Raw genomic sequence first — 17,500 nt, forward strand, 5'->3', positions numbered from 1 at the left:
GTGAAGATTGCTCAAAACTGGTGTGATGGTGTCTGTAAAAGAACTACTCCTTTGAAGTGGAAAACAAAGTATGTGATGTCTTTCTTTTTTATTTTTAAATATGAAATAATGTAGGTTGTATATATTTAAAATAAGAATATAGTGTGTTCAAATACTCTCAAATACACTTTCACAATTGTTCTTTTTTAATATTTAAATGGAAATTTTACTTGCACTGTGCTTTAAATATTTTATGTTGCATATTACAGAGGATCAGATTACACAGGGCAGCATATCGGGGTATCCAAAAGTGCTGCACATCTTGAGCAAGGGTTGGGTGGTCTGTGCCATGCTCAAGTGCACCTTAACAGTCATCAGGAAGTAGGCTAGCATCGCTACAACATCTTATTGCCAATTTTTGGTTCCGCAGTGGGATTCAAACCTTGACCCTCAATAATATAGTTCATCATTTCAACCACTTTTATACTCACAACTTGATGATGAAACGTGTCACTTGTGTCACTCTCCAGTTTAATCATATTTTTTCATTTTATAAAATAACAAACGTTGAAGCCACTATTCACGAACGATTATGATTATATCATGATTATGCTGTGCCTTTAGGTGTGTCTAGAATTCCTCTCCATCTTGCAACACACCTGATTCAATCACGATCGTTATCTAGCTTCTGCACACCTTGGTGATTATCTGATCATTCAAATCAGGTGTGTTGCAGCAGGGAGAGATGGAAAACAGGCTGGACACTGGCCCACGAGGAACAGGACTGAATACCCCTGCTTTAGATCCAATCCCTGCGACCCTTGTGAGCATAAGCGGATGATGGATGGATGGATACATGCAGTATTATAGCAATAACTGTCCCGGTTAATGTTTTTTCACTAATTTTTCAAATATGGAAATTCAAACAAGCGCTGAAGTTAAAATGAAAGTTAAATTAATACCTCCCTGGCAATGTCGGTCAAAATTATCTTTGATAAGGCGGAATGTTTATTGAATGATGATTTCCAAAAGTTGACACACAATTTTACTGAGTAATTTTACTTTTTTTTCCTGTAGATTGCTGCCTTGGTTACAGATGGATGGGGACACATTATTTTTGTCTCAGGCTGCAGAAATTAGCGCCTACTCACTACGCCAAGACTGCAAGAAGATAAGGCATAACCCTAAAAAAGTGTACTGTGGCCACCAGGCAGATGTCTGCAGATTTGTTCTTACTGACTCACACCTGATCAGTGGTGGAAGGTAGTGTTCACTTTTTTTACTCTTATCTTGACTTAATTACCTCTATACAACCAATGTGTATTCATCTCAATTTATTTAATAATCACATTTACTAGGGCAGGGCAATATGACTGAAAAGTATATCATGATATAAGTATTTCATATTTCATCAATATACATTGATCTTTCTTTTCTTTTTCTTCTTTTTTTACTATTAAAAATAACGACTGAGAAAAAAAGTTGAATTTAGATTTCAATTCCAATATTGATTGCGATGAATCACATTTCTCTACTACTATTTGTTGTGAAGCTTGTAACAGATATTTTGTACCTTGTATCTTCGAATCAAAATTACCCAATATGAAGTATATTTTATTGAAAGATTGTTCCTATAGCTTTCTTTGATTCTTGAATACAATCTAAACGGAGATATCTTTACAGGCATTTCTCAAAATTGCCCACTAGCACCACACTCCAGCAGTGTTGGTTTGCAAGGCCCAGTGGTAACTTCCGCGCGGTGTTTTCTGTGATTATGTACTAAAGATGTACAGCTAATATGGTTCAATATTTGTAATGTATGCAAATTGTTTTCGAAGTACCGTATTTCCACAGCCAAAAGACGTGTCGTATCAAAGGGCGCAGTGTCAGTTGTGGGTGATATTTCTGTATTTAACACACACTCACTAGCCGCATTGCACTATGAGGCGCATGTTTGCTCGCGCATGCTAGCTCGCGCATGCTAGCTCTCATTCAAAGAGAGGCATCTTTGTCAATGTTAGTAGCAGTGATGCTATTTAAGCTTTCATGGATACATAGAGAATGTCATGGGAGCTGTTACTAGTCACCCAACTCTTAAGAGTGACGGTTTTGACCCAAAACCAAACCTGGTCTGTTCTAACTGATTTCGTGAAACCATCACCAAATGAGGTATTCACAGAATTTTGTTGTCTCAGACAAGTCTGCGTTGCTTGAGTGAATAGCATGTTTGCAGATCTATGGGTTTCAGTCTGTACTTAAGGCGTGTCACGGTACAGGGCGCCTCGTCTGTTTTGGGAAAGATTTGGGACTTTAAAGTGCGCCTCATGGTCGTGAAAATACGGTAAATAGAACTGAATTAACAGAATATTTAACTGATTGAGAAAATTCTAGATTAATCTCCAGAGGTAATGCTTTAATTTTAACAGCTCAAATATATGGTGCTCCTGAAGACATTGCGTCACTGTCACGCCGCCTATACATCTAAACAGCGGGGCGAACGCTTTAATTCTGTCCAGTACCAGTGCTCATCAGCCTCGGATAAATAAATGGTCCACTTGTCAACATTTTAAAGTTCACTCTCAGCTCACCTCCATCCTACCAGATGAGCGTATTGCCCTCGTAATGACTCACTTTTGTGTTTTTTAGTGATGGCAAGATTTTGGTCCACGGTAGAAGAAGTGACAGCCTAATGAAGATATTAGGTCATAATCAGGAAGTAAACTGCATTGACTCAAAAAATGAACTCATCGTTAGTGGCTCAAGAGACCAAACAACCAAGGTCACAAATCATTTTCTGTTTGTGTTGCACATTATTACTGAGATAACATTAATTATAAGGATTGGATATGTTTAAGGGTCACCCATTGCCGATTTTGTCTAATGGGGCTGATTTCAATTCCTTCTCTAGGTCTGGACATTGTCCTCAAGCTACCCCAGAGACGTAATTCCCCTGTATGACAGAGTCTGGTGTGTTGTAATTAATCCTGCACTAAGGTAAGAATTTGCTCATCGCTATACCGACTTTCACAATTGATGAAGTTTGACTATAAAGTGACTGGTATTTTTATTAGATATTATATGGTACTTGTAGAAATAATAAGTTCCTTTACAATATTATTGTCTTTGTAGAGTAATGAGTTACTCAAGTTTAAGTTTTATGTAATTATGTTTTTTATGTTTTGGTATCAATTTGTTTAATAATGATTTTGACACTTTGAAAGAAAATGCAAAATTTTCCAATGCACTTTAGCTGGTCAAGTTAACCTGTAATGAAGATATTTAACTATACAATCTGGGCTATAATATTAAATGGTTTGACTCTTTACTCCCTTTGATCAATATTTGTATCAATAAATTGTATTCTTTTGTATTCTATTGGAACTGATATTTTGTCCAGTAAATAATCCCAGACTCTAAACCAGGCATCACCAAATGGCGGACTGCGGTACGGATCCGGACCGCGGGATGGTTCGGACCGGACCCATGGCCAATCTATGATGAATTTTTTTCTGGGCACATTCGCAAACGTTGGCGCCGCAATTCTAGTAAATACGGAAAAGGCGTCACTGATTTGAGCCAATCAAATCTTTTGTTTACGATCCACTGCCAATTGCGCAGCAGACCGGAAGAGGGTGCTGCTGACAGTATGCCTTGCTAAAAAGCGTCGCGTCTTGTTTGAAATGAATGGACGGAGAAATTTAGTTTCATTCTGGCTGCAGCCAATTCAAAACCAGTGTGCATCAAATGCTCCAAAACCGTCCCAACATTGCGAAGCGCCACTACGAAACAAAGCACCGCCCTTTTGTGCACAATTATCCGCTGACGTTTGAGGTGAGCGCACGCAAAAACATCGAACTTCGAGTGCAGTATAACAGATTTTTACATTTTCGTTTACATCCCAGCGGCATGCAAACGAATATTCAGTGAAAGTATCATGGATTTTGGGGAAACATAAAAAAACATTCAGTGATGGGGAAGTTGTGAAGGAGTGCTTAAATGCGGTTGCACAAACATTATTTAAAGGAAAACACAAAGCCCAGATGTGTGAAATAATCTTCCAAATCCCAATGGCCCGGACTCCGTTCCAACCCAGATTTAAGTCACTGGCAGGGCATTTTTCTCATTAAGAGAAGTTAAAAAAATATTCAAAAGAAAAAGTGGTGTCAAAGCTCATTTTGAATTAGTTTTTCATGAGGACAGCCATTTTTATTGATTGTGTACTGAACATGTTGACCTGGTTTACTTGGATAATTAGGCTTTCCGTTTTTTTTAAGCTGATAACCCTTTGATTTAAAAAAAAAAAAAAAAAGGTAAAAGATGTTAACTCGATGCTTAGCACTTGATATATTTCTGCTGGAGATATTTTACAGTTTTTTTCTGGAAGTGGCACCCTTAAATTCCTGGAGCCACATTTTCTTGAATGTGAAATAAACGCCTTATATTTGTTTGACTGGCAAAGGTGCTTCATGGGAACATTGATAAATATTTAGTATATAAGTGCGCTCTGTTGAAAATGACTAAATATTGAAACTATATAAAAATGTGAACATAGGCTAGACATTTCGGGAAGTTGGACTTTGGTTCGGACCTTTTAAATGGAAGAAATTTTCGTCGTGGACTTCTGTGACTTTTAATTGAATACCTCTGCTCTAAACCATAAATTAAGTTATCAACATACTCAAATTAATATACACACAAATAATTTTGATGGCTGACTATTATAATAGATAATTCTATCAAAACAGATTGATCGAAACGGCATGTGTAATAAAAACAGAAATACTGTACTTGTTGATAGTCAAAACTGACCTCAGTAGTTTTTTTTTTCCTTTTTCACATCTATATACTGTATTTTCACGACCATAGGGTGCACCTAAAAGTCCCAAATTTTCTCCAAACAAACGGGGTGCGCTAGCCCCCTCTGTTGGTAAAGTTTGAGACCACAGAGCGTTAAATAATAATAATATTCCCTTTATTAGTCCCACAATGGGGAAATTCGAGATTCGAACCCAGGCCTCCTGGGGAGACTGGGTCCTGAACGCGGCGCCTTAGACCACTCAGTCATCCTGGCAGCCTGAGAGCAAAACAAAGTGTGTGAGCACCCTCTGTTAGCGACGGTTTGAGACCCGAGTAAGTTGACAACAGACTAGTATGTGCGTGCGGGAGAAAGCTGGATGAAAGGGCCACTGTCCACGATGTCGTAGTCTTTCTTATCATTGATAATATTGCAAGCAAGAAACATCACAGGTTTGATAGACCTTTACACAACAGACGCAGTCCAAAAAAAAAAACAGACGCTGCCCAAAGCACACCACTCATGACATCTCTCTATCCAGCCATCTGATTGGCTGAGGCTGAAGCTCCCCCAAAATGCTTTGCAGCACTTGGGATATGAATGGCATGAGGGATGCATGTTTTGTGTTAATTGCATTTCTTTTTTCCTTGTGTTGGTTGTTTCACTCTTTGCCAGTATGCTGTTCAGTTGACGTTGAGTGATTGTTTTGAACATTGTCGTAATTGAGCCCTTTCTCACATCTTCTGGAACACTGTCCCAATTTTTATCACCATACAAATGCAGAGACCACTCCCTGGTTGTTTTCAGAGCCCAAGAAAGTTGATCTACTTTGACTACCATTAAGGGGCTTGTATGCAAGCAGAGGGGTTTTGAACTATGATCTCTGAGAGAAATGAAGCCAGTGCAGAAACGTGAGCAGTGCGCTAATACGTTTATATTTCCTTGTTCTAGTCAGGACTCGAGCAGCATCATTCTGAACGTACTGTTGAGTAAGCTGTTATAGTTATCTAACCAGCTGGAGCCATAGGTATGGATTAGAGCAGGGGTGCTCATTACGTCAATCGCGATCGACCAGTCGATCGCAAAGGTAGTATGGGTAGATTGCATGACATTAAAAAATAGACGTCAGCCTTTCATTATCCGTCATGTGATTGATACAGGGCACCCAGTCAGATGACACCTGATTTTTTTTTTTTTGTGACACATAGGTCACCACGCATGCGCAAACAACGGTGTTAAGTGCAGCACAACTAACAAGCTAGGGAGTTGGTTACCTCCAATTTTAAGCCCTCGTTTTATTCTCTGGAACTCAAGGGGGGTATAAGCATGAGTGGGGGTGCTGGACCAAGTAAGAAGACAAAAACGTATCACTTTAATACAGAATGGGAGGAGGAATTGTTTTTCACGATGACATTTTCGAAGTGCGTTTGCCTCATTTGCCAGTCGACCATTGCAATACCAAATAACATTTTCAGACTGTTCATGGAAAATATGTTACAAACTTTCCGCCGAAAAGCTAGCTGAGGAAGAGAAATGTGAAGGAATTAAAAAGCCAGTTGTCAGGAGAGCAGTCATTTTTCAGACAACTTACTTGAAAAGCGAAAGCCGCCACCGAGATTGGCTACATCTACATACATTGTACAAAAAAATCCTCTCTCTCTCTCGCTCTCTCTGTCTCTGTCTCTGTCTCTCGCTCTCTCTCTCTCTCTGTCTGTCTCTCTCTCTCTCTCTGTATATATATATATATATATATATATATATAAGAATCAGAAATCCCTTTATTGTCATTGTACGCAAGTGTGCAACGAGATTAGAGAGCTCCCCTCTCCAGTGCAATACAACAATAATTCAATTAAATATATAAGTTAGACAAATAAGAGAATAAATAGTAAGATGGAAAATAATACGAAATAGGATGTATAAAAACACAGCACGTCGCTGTTCTGCAAGGTAGGGGTGGTCGTGTGTGTGTGTGTGAGAGAGTTTAGAATGGAGATGGCTCTCAGAAAGAAACTGTTTCTCAGTCTATTAGTCCTTGACTTGATGCACCTGTAGCGCCTGCCCGAGGGCATCAGGTCGTACAGGTGTGAGTTTGGGTGGGTATTGTTATTGACGATATTGAGAGCCCTGCTGAGGCACCGGGCAGTGCAGATGTCCGACAGTGAGGGGAGAGGGCAGCCAATAATCCTTTGCGCTGTTTTGACTGTCCTCTGGAGCCTCACTCTGTCCGCCTCAGTGCATCCGCTGTACCAGGTGGAGACACAGTACGTCAGCAGGCTCTCGATGGACGAGTGGTAGAAGGCCAGCAGCAGCTTCCTGTCCAGGTTGAATATAAATTTGCATTTTTATCGTTGGTAGATCATTTTGCCTTGGTCATTTTAAAAGTAGCTCGCATGCTGGAAAAGTGTGAGCACCCCTGGATTAGAGTCTATAAAATCAGGTTCGGACACAATTCCTTTGTTTTTGGCTTTTTTTCCTCCAAATTGGTTGAAAGCTGCTGATGTACCGTATTTTCGCAGTCATAAGGCGCACTTAAAAGTCCCAAATCTTCCCCTAAACTAACACAGCGCCTTGTAAGGCGACTGCGCTCATTATATGGACAAAGTATCACTCGCGACCATCAACCCTTTTACTCATTGGGCTGTTCGGAGTGCATGTTAGCACACCCTGCTGGTCAAAGTCTGAGTCATCTATGCTTCAAAGTGACCATGACTATACATTATGTGACTATGGTGTTTGGGTGATGGTGTGGGAGAAAGCTGGACAAAAGGGGAGCTGTCCACAATGTTGTAGTCTGTCTTATCTTTTATGTTATTGCAAGCAAGAAACGTCCCAGGTTTAGACAACAGACAAAAAGCCCAAAGCATAACAGCACATCTCTCTAAAAAACAGCCATGTGATTTGGCTGAGTCTCTGTGAAAATTATACCATTATACCATATTGAGAAGACAGAGTATAATCACCAAACGATTAAACAATGAAAATCGACATGACATGGTAAAGTTTACGTGTGGAGTCACTGACATAGGTGCTCTTATGAATTCGGTGAACTCCAAACAACGTCAAAGCCTACTTTTTCCAGTGTTGTCTTTCTCTGTGAAAGGCACTCATTAAGGAATTTAGGGTTGAATTTGAACCACACATTTTCCACCTACCGAGGTAGTATCTGAGGCCAGAGAGTGGCTTTGTGAAACAAAATAGTGTATAGCTGGGATCGTGGTATGGCATTTGCTCATGTCTTTGTGTTGAAATGAAAATAAGTTATACTGTAAATCGTTGGGACGTCCGAAACCTCCGTAACATTGCAGTGGTCATAAAGATTGGAAATAATGAAGTGTTGGTGCGCAATAATATTGTTTACATTAAAACACATTTTAGGGCTGTATATTTAAAAAATAAATAAATAAACAGTGCCATGCCCCAAGTATATGCCCTAGGGACAACCCACGTTAATACAAATTGTACCGTTTTTTTTGAAAATATTTGTTTTGTTTCACTGATTACACCCCTATTTGTTTTATCATGAAAAATACTATCTGTCAGACAAAGTCAGGTATCCCACAAAGTTTGTATCATGCCACAATCCAAAACAAAATAAATAAATTAAAAAAAAAGCAAATGAGAAAAAGCGAATCATTGAATCATTCGGTCTGTTAAAGCTTGCAAAGTTATCCTGTTAAACACACTCTGAGCCATTATTCACAAACGGAAAAAAATGGGAACAGTGGTGAACCTTCCCAGGAGTGGTCGGCCAAACAAAATTACTCAAAGTGCGCAATGACAATGCATGCAGGCGGTCACAAAAGAACCCAGAACCTCAGTCAAAGACATTGCATGCATCACTGGCCTCACTTAAGGTCAGTGTTCATGGCACAACCATAGGAAAAACACAGGGCAAAAGCAACAACTGGTGTTGAAAAAAAAAACAATCTCTTTGTTTTAGATGTAAAACTCAAAGGAATTTGTAAATACAGCTCATTGAATTAGCATATGTGGTGACCTTGACTGTCTAGTCTAGACCTTGGAAAAATTCTCACAGCTCTGAGTGAAACAAGCAGATTAGATTATCTACATCATTAATCCTCCAATTTGAGGGTTGAAATAGCAGACCAGGCCTAAGATTACCCCCAACTCAACCCCTCTCACTCTCATTCACTTCACCGACTAACCTTGGTAACTTTAACTTGTTACATGTTTGCTCACAGAAAGTTAACAATACTTGATCCCAAATTGCTGCACATCATGAGAAAAGGCCTTTTTGATAGAGCTGGGCGATTATGGAAAAAAAACACTTAGTTGTATTGTTTTGAAATCACAATTACAAAACACGATTTTATTCAATAATTCCAAAACTTCAAATTGGCAATGGCTAATACCATTTTCAACTGTAACAAAGACAGCAAGCCTATTAAATCAGAAAAACAGATCTCAAAAGTCAAATTTAAAACTCAGCTCTCTATTTTGCAAACAAAAACAAAAAAAATCACATTGCTGATGCATTGGATTTGATAGTTTATGCACGGACAATAATTTTGCTTAATATTTTGTGCAATATGCTTCTTGCAGAAATGTCTTCTTGTGTGCTATTTTTGTATTTCCTGTAGCCAATATTGCTGCTGAAATTATGCAAAGTTCCTCTTTGTGGGCCATATGAAAGTTATCTGATGGCGCTTTTCCATTAGCCTGGTTCCACACCAAGGTGGCCTTCCTTCTCTCCCCCAGCCCCTCGAGTGTCCGCTTTTTGATTAGACTTATTCGGGGCCAAGCAGTTGAAATGGAATGCCGGCTGTTTAGGGCTGAGCTGAGCTGCGTCGTCAATGTACTGAAAAACTTATACTACAGCTGTCATCCATTTGATTTCTTTTGTTTTTCCATTTGTTTGAAAATATTACCTTCTTCCTTCCAAGTGAACTTTGTAATTCATATTCATGGTTGAATGAACTTGCTATTATTAATGAATTGTTAATGTACATTAACTCATTTAGTGCCAGTGACGGCTAAAGATCCTTTTTTTTTTTTTTAACTCGGCTGGTAGTGAATGAGTTAACAGCAATATTCTGATTGTGATTTTGCGCATGCGCAGTGTATAAAACTTCCAGCAAAAATCCCTGGCCTGGCCGACCCGCACCATTACGGATTTGGACTCGAGTGTTGACAATATTGGTAACAACAGTGAATTAACTTTGCAGTTTGACAACCGTACGGTTAGTTTAGACATTTTTGTTTGTAAACATTGAAACTGTCCTTGACTGGACGTAATTTTCAGTCTTCAAATTCAACACCTTTGGTCACGACTTTGGTCACCTTGAAGGCATGCAGTACCTGGAGGAGAGAAGCTGCTGCTTTAAGGTACATATTTCTCCCAGATATACAAGAAAGTCGCCATAAATTGCGCCGGTAGAAGCCTGTGCCTTTTGTGAAGCTTGTAGGAATGTGTGCATGCACATTATATGAACACTGAAACTCGCTGCCGTGTCCCGCGTATACTAAACGAAGCGAAGTGAGCAAGCTAACCTGGCACCCTTATTGTTCCAGGTCTAAGTTGAATGGTCTCTAGTAATCAGTAAAGTTTTATTTAACACTCTTTTTTTTTTAACTGTGAACACTGTCTTAGAAGTGTTTTTTGCTAATTAAAATACAACCAGGTACTTCAAAATTTTTTTCAATGAACAAAGATATAGAAACAGTGAGGAAACGCCTGAAGAAAGTGTGCATTAAGGGGTGTGTTTTGTCAGAAAACATTTCACTTGTAATATTACTTGTTTTCACTTGATTTGTGACTTTTTAAATGTTACAGGAAAATTACTGAAAAGAAAGAAAAAAAGAATATGTTGTATGCCGGCCCACAAGTCAAAACACGGCATTCTGATTAATATTGCGTTTGTGAAATATGAGTTAAGCAGTAAAATCTACCTATTTTTTGTACTTCTCAGGGGACAGCCATTTTGTCACTTCCTTTTGACTGAAAATGACTTCACAGTGGCCCAGGGCTCACCTAACAGCCAATCATGGTTCAGCTTTAGCAAAAAGGTGAGTAGAGATTGGTCTTTACCAATTGGTCACAATTTTCAGTTGACAGAAGTTACAAAATGGCCCCCCCCTAAGATGGCTGAAAACGGGTAGATTTTACTGCTTAACTCATTCTACAAACGCAATATTAACCAGAATGCCATGAAGGCGCATAGAACATTTTATTGCAAAGCTTGCTTTGGGTTGATGTCCACTTTGAGGCCTTGATCTTAAACACTTGTCTGTCATGGATGGTGAGAGACTTGAATTCCCCGTCTGTACTCAACTGTGCTTTCTTCTAGCTTTCCAAGTCCTAATTGCATTGTTGCTTTTTTTGTGCATTTGCAGTAAAGTGAGACTGACAAAATGAAGCACATAACCATGACATTGTTTGTCAGTCGGAGAGAAGATTCATTGCACCAACAAGACAAGACATGAATATAGTCATTCACGGACCACTCGGATCCAGAAAATGATGCATCTGATATTATGTCCAGTACCGGTCCGATATCAGCCCAAAGAACTGTAATGGAGGTTATCCGGGAGTCCTTTACAGGGCTCAAATTTCATGATGTGGAAACTGAATCGAATTATAGGTTGTACATATATGTTCGACTCTAAAAAACATCATAATAATGGTTGCTTGTGGTAAAACTTCACAAGTGCACGCTCTGTTCCATTCCCTTGACTGAGAGCTGCAGCCAAGGCTCTCTCGGGCATCACCCTGCACAACGATCGTGACTCCACCTTGAGGCGGCTGGAGGGCTCAGACACTGGAGAGTTATGTTGACTGAGCCGTTTCTTTTCCCTTTTTTCTGTACTTAATCCTCCGCTGCCGGATACTGTAATTGTGTGGACTTAATCGACATTGGATTACAATACAAATTGACAAGTTCCGGTAACTTTTAGGGTGACTGAGATCTTCGTGGATTGTAGCGCTGAGCAACCAAGAAAAAAAAGTTTGCTGCGTCACTACAACCATTATAAAGTCTAGAGCTCTGCTTTGATTTATTTTGTATTTAATTTATTCAAGTTCAGTACCTTCTCATGTTTAAAGTTGTTTATGTAACCCAAATGTTTGGAATAAACGGGTCCTATTTTCTCATACCTACTGTTGCTGCCTATTCTCTGTTCGAATAGTATCACTTAATCAATTATCTTCTAACATTTCATACTAAAAATAAATAAAAATAAAAATCGGACGATATCGGTATCGGCCTGTACTCTTGGGCGCAATATTGTGATTGTATCGGGACACCCCAAGTCCGAACAAGTTTCAAGTTTCATTTGGGCTAATATAATTATTCGAACAATAAAAGGTTTGATAAATTATTTGTTGGTAGTATGAAGTCACCCCCAAGAGTGAATGCTTTCAAGTCCAGGTTAAAAACTATGCTTTGTTTCTCATATCTAAGCTAGGTTCTCACGGCAGGAAAATGCGACCCAAGTTTGATGATTTTTTTTTCTTTTTTCGCCCGTATGTGACCTGTGTCAGATTTTTTTTTTTTTGACAGTCGGAACGGCTCAATTTAGATTTTTTTTTAATTATTTATTTTTATAAATCAGACATGGGTCGCTTTCATGTGTGGTCCAAGATGGGATACATATATTGGCTTTTTTGCAATGCGCCCACAATCTTAACAGCCAGGATATACGGTATCCGACTTAGACGTCATCATGCGCTCCATGCAGGTAGCGGCCCAGACTGCTTGGGAGGGATATTGACTGATTGATTGTCCGTGAATCGACAAAGTTGTTTTACACATCTTTGTTGGCTTTATATTTAACTTTAATTCAATCCGACTTGAAACATGAAGCATGATGCAGACATTTATAGGGATGCTAGTAGTAGGTACTGCTGCAACGGATCATCTTTGATCTGTGATCCATACAGATCAAGCACCACTGTTTGGGCCGGGGCATGACCCATGGAATGGTTGGTGACAGAATTCACATTAAAGCAACATGACATGTTTCCATTCACTATTAGCAGTAGAGGAAATTGAAAAACAACCATGGATCGTGTATTGATGTATTGGAGCATTTTGGAAACTTGGGGTGAAACGAGTCCTCTCATGAGACAGAATTGTTTTTCCCTTTTGTCCCAAGTTCCCCACACCGTCTTTCAGACGGATAGTCAAGGAAGCCGCAAACATATTCAACGATCATGCCGCCTTCGCAAAGGCTAACTTAAAAATAAAGCTTGCCAAATAATACATTAAGTCATTGATGTCAATGCCTTAGGCTTAGTGGACAATATAATAGACCATTTAAAGTTGGCCCGCGTGGGTAGCGTAACGGCTAACTTGACTTCCTTTTCGATGTTTCAACTTGCTTATAGCAGTTTTAATTGACATTGCATAATTGCCACCAACATCAACACAACGTCATCCCAAAATCATATTCAATTGCTAATTTAGAATGTTAACTAACCCGCTGGTTAATTACGCCTTCATTGTATGATTACGTCCTGAGTTTCCGGTGTTACTGGCTAGCAGCTAGCTGTGAGCATTAGCAATAAATGCCCTGCTGGTGTGTTCAACAACTGTGTTTAGCTTATTGTTTTTAAACTTCTTTTTCAATAACGTGGCCCTAGATTACTTCCTAATGCACTTTCCATTTTTAAAGGATGGGAATTTGCCTTAAATTACGCTGTTCTTTTTCATTACAAAAAAATATTGTGTTCTATTTTGACACTTATGTTTTGAATATATTTGTAACATCTCTACATCATGTAACATAATCATGATATAATCTCAAGTTTGGACATGTGTGATACTGGTTTGGCAGCCACTTGCATGTCGGATGTTGCTAACCATGGTCCAAGGGATGCTTACAAAGTTTGTGTGAATGCTCAACCGTATGGAAAATTAGTTATTTGTATGGGAGAATATGGCTCTAACGGATTTAGATAGATTTGGTAATATTTGCGAGGAATAGGCCTTCAGTGTGATTAGAAAAAAGTCTTAGATCTTTGAGTTCAGCTCATGACAAATGGGAAGGAAAACAAGTGTTTTGTTATGTAGAATAAAACGGACGTCTTTTGGCTCATAATTAGGTGGTGACTGTCTTGTCTCGAGCTGAAAGTGCTGACCACTTAATGTCTGTGTCACCCCCCATGCAGGCGTGACTATAAGGCAATCCATGGGCAGGGACTCATTTTTGACTGGTTAGACTTTTCCCGCATCTGTGTGGTTGATGATGACCCAACGGCTGAATGGCACTCTCTCTGATGTTTCTTTTATGGCATTTAACCTGTTAGACATTGTCTCGCAGTCCTTAGTCTGGTCCGTTATAACAGTGGTCCCCAACCACTGGTCCATGGGCCAATTTGGAACGGGCCCGCAGCAGGCTGCACAGGAGAAAAAAAAAAGCAGTTTATTTATTATTTGAGACTGAAAAATACTCGAATTTGAAAAGATACTTCTGTCTGTTACATCATAAAAATACACAGTGGATTTGCATTTGTTGTTGTTGCATTTTATTAGTTAGATCAGTTCCAGTTAATGTTTCCTCATTTTGGGTTAATGATTATATATGGGCTCCCAATATACTAACTAATATGTCATTGCTGTCGGGCAGAATCCTTGTATTGTCAAAAAGACAACTTTACAGGAAGTAGAAAAAAATGCATTTGATAGCTAATTTATTACTGCTTCGAATAAGATAAACAAACAAATAAAAAGCCATCTTAATACTTAAAGCCATGAGTGATGCAATAATTAAAACGATGAGACAACTAACCCAGACAATTAAGTGGATATTGATATGAAACGGAAACTTACTTCCATGTCCTTCTGCAATGAAGCATCACAAGGATCGATTTTAAACAAACAAGCCAACATAATTCAGCAAAACTTTTATATTTCCTTTCGTCATTGTGTAAAAAAACATGTCCTATTCCCCGTTCTGAACTCGTCTTCACTCCATTTCAAAGGACTACAGTACTTTCAGACTTGACAAATGTGCCTGTCCCATCAGTAATATAAATTATTTTGGACTGTCAGTAATTCTCTTGTAATATTCTCTTTGCCACTGTGCCTTGATAAATGCTTCCTTGTTTAAGAGGTATCACCTAAGGGCCAAAAACATGGGTGGGAAACGTTTGCCTTCCATGTGCTTGGTTGCAAAGAAGGAATAATTAGGTTTTTGAAAATCCACAAAATTGTCCAACGCAATTACTGTTTAAAAAAAATAGACTATTTGGTGCTCCTCTTCTTCCTATTGTGTTTGTTTGAGGCTCTTTTCTTCTTTGGTCTTTTAAGGAGCAACTCCCACCTATGGCTGAACAATAATGGAATATAATCTAATGGCGATTTTTTTTTTCTTCCTAACAAATTTTGTTTGTGATTTGATTTGCAAATGTTTTCAAAGTTCTTTTCTACTGTATTTTTCAACAATTAATATATTACAACAAACAATATCAGATCTGTAATGCTTTATAGAATACTGAGGTAGATGGCAAATGAATCTTTAATGAACATGAAAAGCAGTTTATCTACTACATTTACAGGTATAAATTTAATAAATGTTTTGCCGTGCAGTTTGGCAAGCGTTCATCACGACAGCATAATTCTACCACACAGGTAGTGTGGTGTAAGCATACTGTAAATGTACAAACTCAAGTGCAGATTACAACAATAATCAAAACCAATTAGTAGCTTTGTCACTCTGTTTCATGAAACATGATACCATATGTAAACATGTACTGCAATTCTTAAATAACTCACTCAATTTATCACATAGATGAACAGATAAATAAAACATGTAAAAAATGAAAACTTACGCGATCTCCATTTAGTAACTTCACACACGCCACCCAGTAGTAAAAGTATGATAATGCTTACTTATGACGTAATATCAATACTATACAATACAACTTTATTTACAAAGCGCATTTCACACCAGCTGGAGCTGTAACAAAGCGCTTTCCATATGGTGCACATAAATTAGCAGGAAATTAGAACACAAATTAAAACACAAAAACACATATACAATAGATACGGGAAGAACATCGACAGTCTCAAGTTGAGTCGAAAGCTAAAGAATAAAAATGTCTTCAAATCAATCAAGCCTCAGTGGGCATTACCACTCAGTGGTGTCTGATCATTATACATTTTTTCGACTGTCTTTTGGTTTGAAACATAGAGCCAAATTCATCCTCGTAATTTTTGACCACTTGAGATTTAGCATGGTTGCGTTTTAATTTATCATGGCTCAAGTCACTGCACACTTTCATCTCTGTGTGTGTCAAACTTCTACACTTAAATCGAAGTCAACCCTGAGAACAGGGGTGCTCATTACGTCGATCGCAAAGGTAGTATGGGTAGATCGCATGACATTAAAATAGACATCAGCCAATCATTATCCGTCATGTGATTGATACAGGGCACCCAGTCAGATGACACCTGATTATTATTATTTTATTTTTTTTTTGTGACACATAGGTCAACACGCATGCGCAAACAACGGTGCTAAGTGCAGCACAAGTAACAAGATAGCGAGTTGGTTACCTCCAATTTTAAGCCCTCGTTTTATTCTCTTGAACTCAAGGGGGGTATAAACATTAGTGGGGGTGCTGGACCAAGTAAGAAGACAAAAACATATCACTTTAATACGGAATGGGAAGAGTTGTTTTTCACTATGACATTTTTGAAATGCGTTTGCCTCATCTGCCAATACCAAAGTAGGGAAATGTGGAGCGGGATTTTCGGACTGTTCATGGAAAATATGATACCGACTTTCCGCCGAAAAGCAAGATGAGGAAGAGAAAGGTGAAGAAATTAAAAAGCCAGTTGTCAGGACAGCAATCATTTTTCAGACAACTTACTTGAAAAGCGAAAGCCACCACCGAGATTGGCAACATCTACATACAACATCTTGCTCTCGCTCTCTCTCTCTCTCTCTCTCTCTCTCTCTCTCTCTCTCTCTCTCTCTCTCTCTCTCTCTCTCTCTCTCTCTCTCACACTCTTTCTCTCACGCTCTCTCTCTCTCTTTCTCTCACGATATATATATAAATTATATATATTTATATATATATATTTAAATTTGCATTTTTATAGTCGGTAGATCATTTTGCGTTGGTCATTTTATAAGTAGCTCGCATGCTGAAAAAGTGTGAGCACCCCTGCCTTAGAACGACAGCACACATCCGACAGCCATGACTGACACTCCCTCACACACACGCTCCGACATAGGACGACAGCCAGCACAACAGAAAAAAGAATACACATGTACCTGGTGAGTTATAACCATTAGAGGTGAAAAAGGTCAAGCATGTTAGAAAGCTGGAAGCTAGCACAGCTGAACACTAAAGTGGATGAAAATTGCAATTGTATTGCAAATGCTAATTAATCGTACAGCTTTATTCCCAACTGTTTCTGCCATCGTGTCAGTATAATTCTTCAATCACAGTTAAACGGGGACAATGATCAGACAACTATTTTCAAGATGTCGAAGCTTCTCAGGGCACAGGTGGTCCATAATTTGGTGGAGGCAAAGGCCTCCTAATTTTATATTGTGTGTGCAGATTTTATCAGCGACTCACACCAGGAGAGCCATTATTTGTTAGTTTTGCTTTGATGATCTCTCATGTCGAGTAGGCGAAATCCAATTATGTCGGCACATTATTCTGTGCCACATTCTTGCCAAACAAGGCGCTGCCCCGATTTTGAGTTTGTGTGGGTCTGGTGTGGGATGCATGCAACACTGACCATT

At 38.9% G+C, this 17,500-nt stretch overlaps 1 protein-coding gene across 7 annotated transcripts in view; it reads left to right on the forward strand.

Moving 5' to 3' along the window:
- LOC148331423 (F-box/WD repeat-containing protein 4-like) overlaps positions 1-17,500 on the forward strand; it is a 53,347-nt gene that overhangs the window by 4,970 nt on the left and 30,877 nt on the right. For 5 of the 7 annotated variants that reach the window (XM_088304883.1, XM_088304878.1, XM_088304882.1 and 2 more), the window contains exons 2-5: positions 1-68; positions 1,057-1,242; positions 2,626-2,758; positions 2,888-2,973. The exon at positions 1-68 is cut by the window's left edge and continues 28 nt beyond it. In XM_088304883.1, coding sequence (XP_088161009.1) covers positions 1,076-1,242; positions 2,626-2,758; positions 2,888-2,973 — 386 coding nt within the window. In that variant the 5' untranslated portion in view covers positions 1-68; positions 1,057-1,075. Of the gene's footprint in view, positions 69-696; positions 803-1,056; positions 1,243-2,625; positions 2,759-2,887; positions 2,974-17,500 lie in introns of those variants that run through there. The other 2 variants (XM_088304884.1, XM_088304879.1) reach the window with 2 other exon arrangements.

Source organism: Idiotropiscis lumnitzeri, chromosome 9 (genome assembly GCF_059441095.1).
Source record: "Idiotropiscis lumnitzeri isolate Australia: NSW breed Sydney's pygmy pipehorse chromosome 9, RoL_Ilum_1.0, whole genome shotgun sequence".
NCBI lineage: Eukaryota > Metazoa > Chordata > Actinopteri > Syngnathiformes > Syngnathidae > Idiotropiscis > Idiotropiscis lumnitzeri.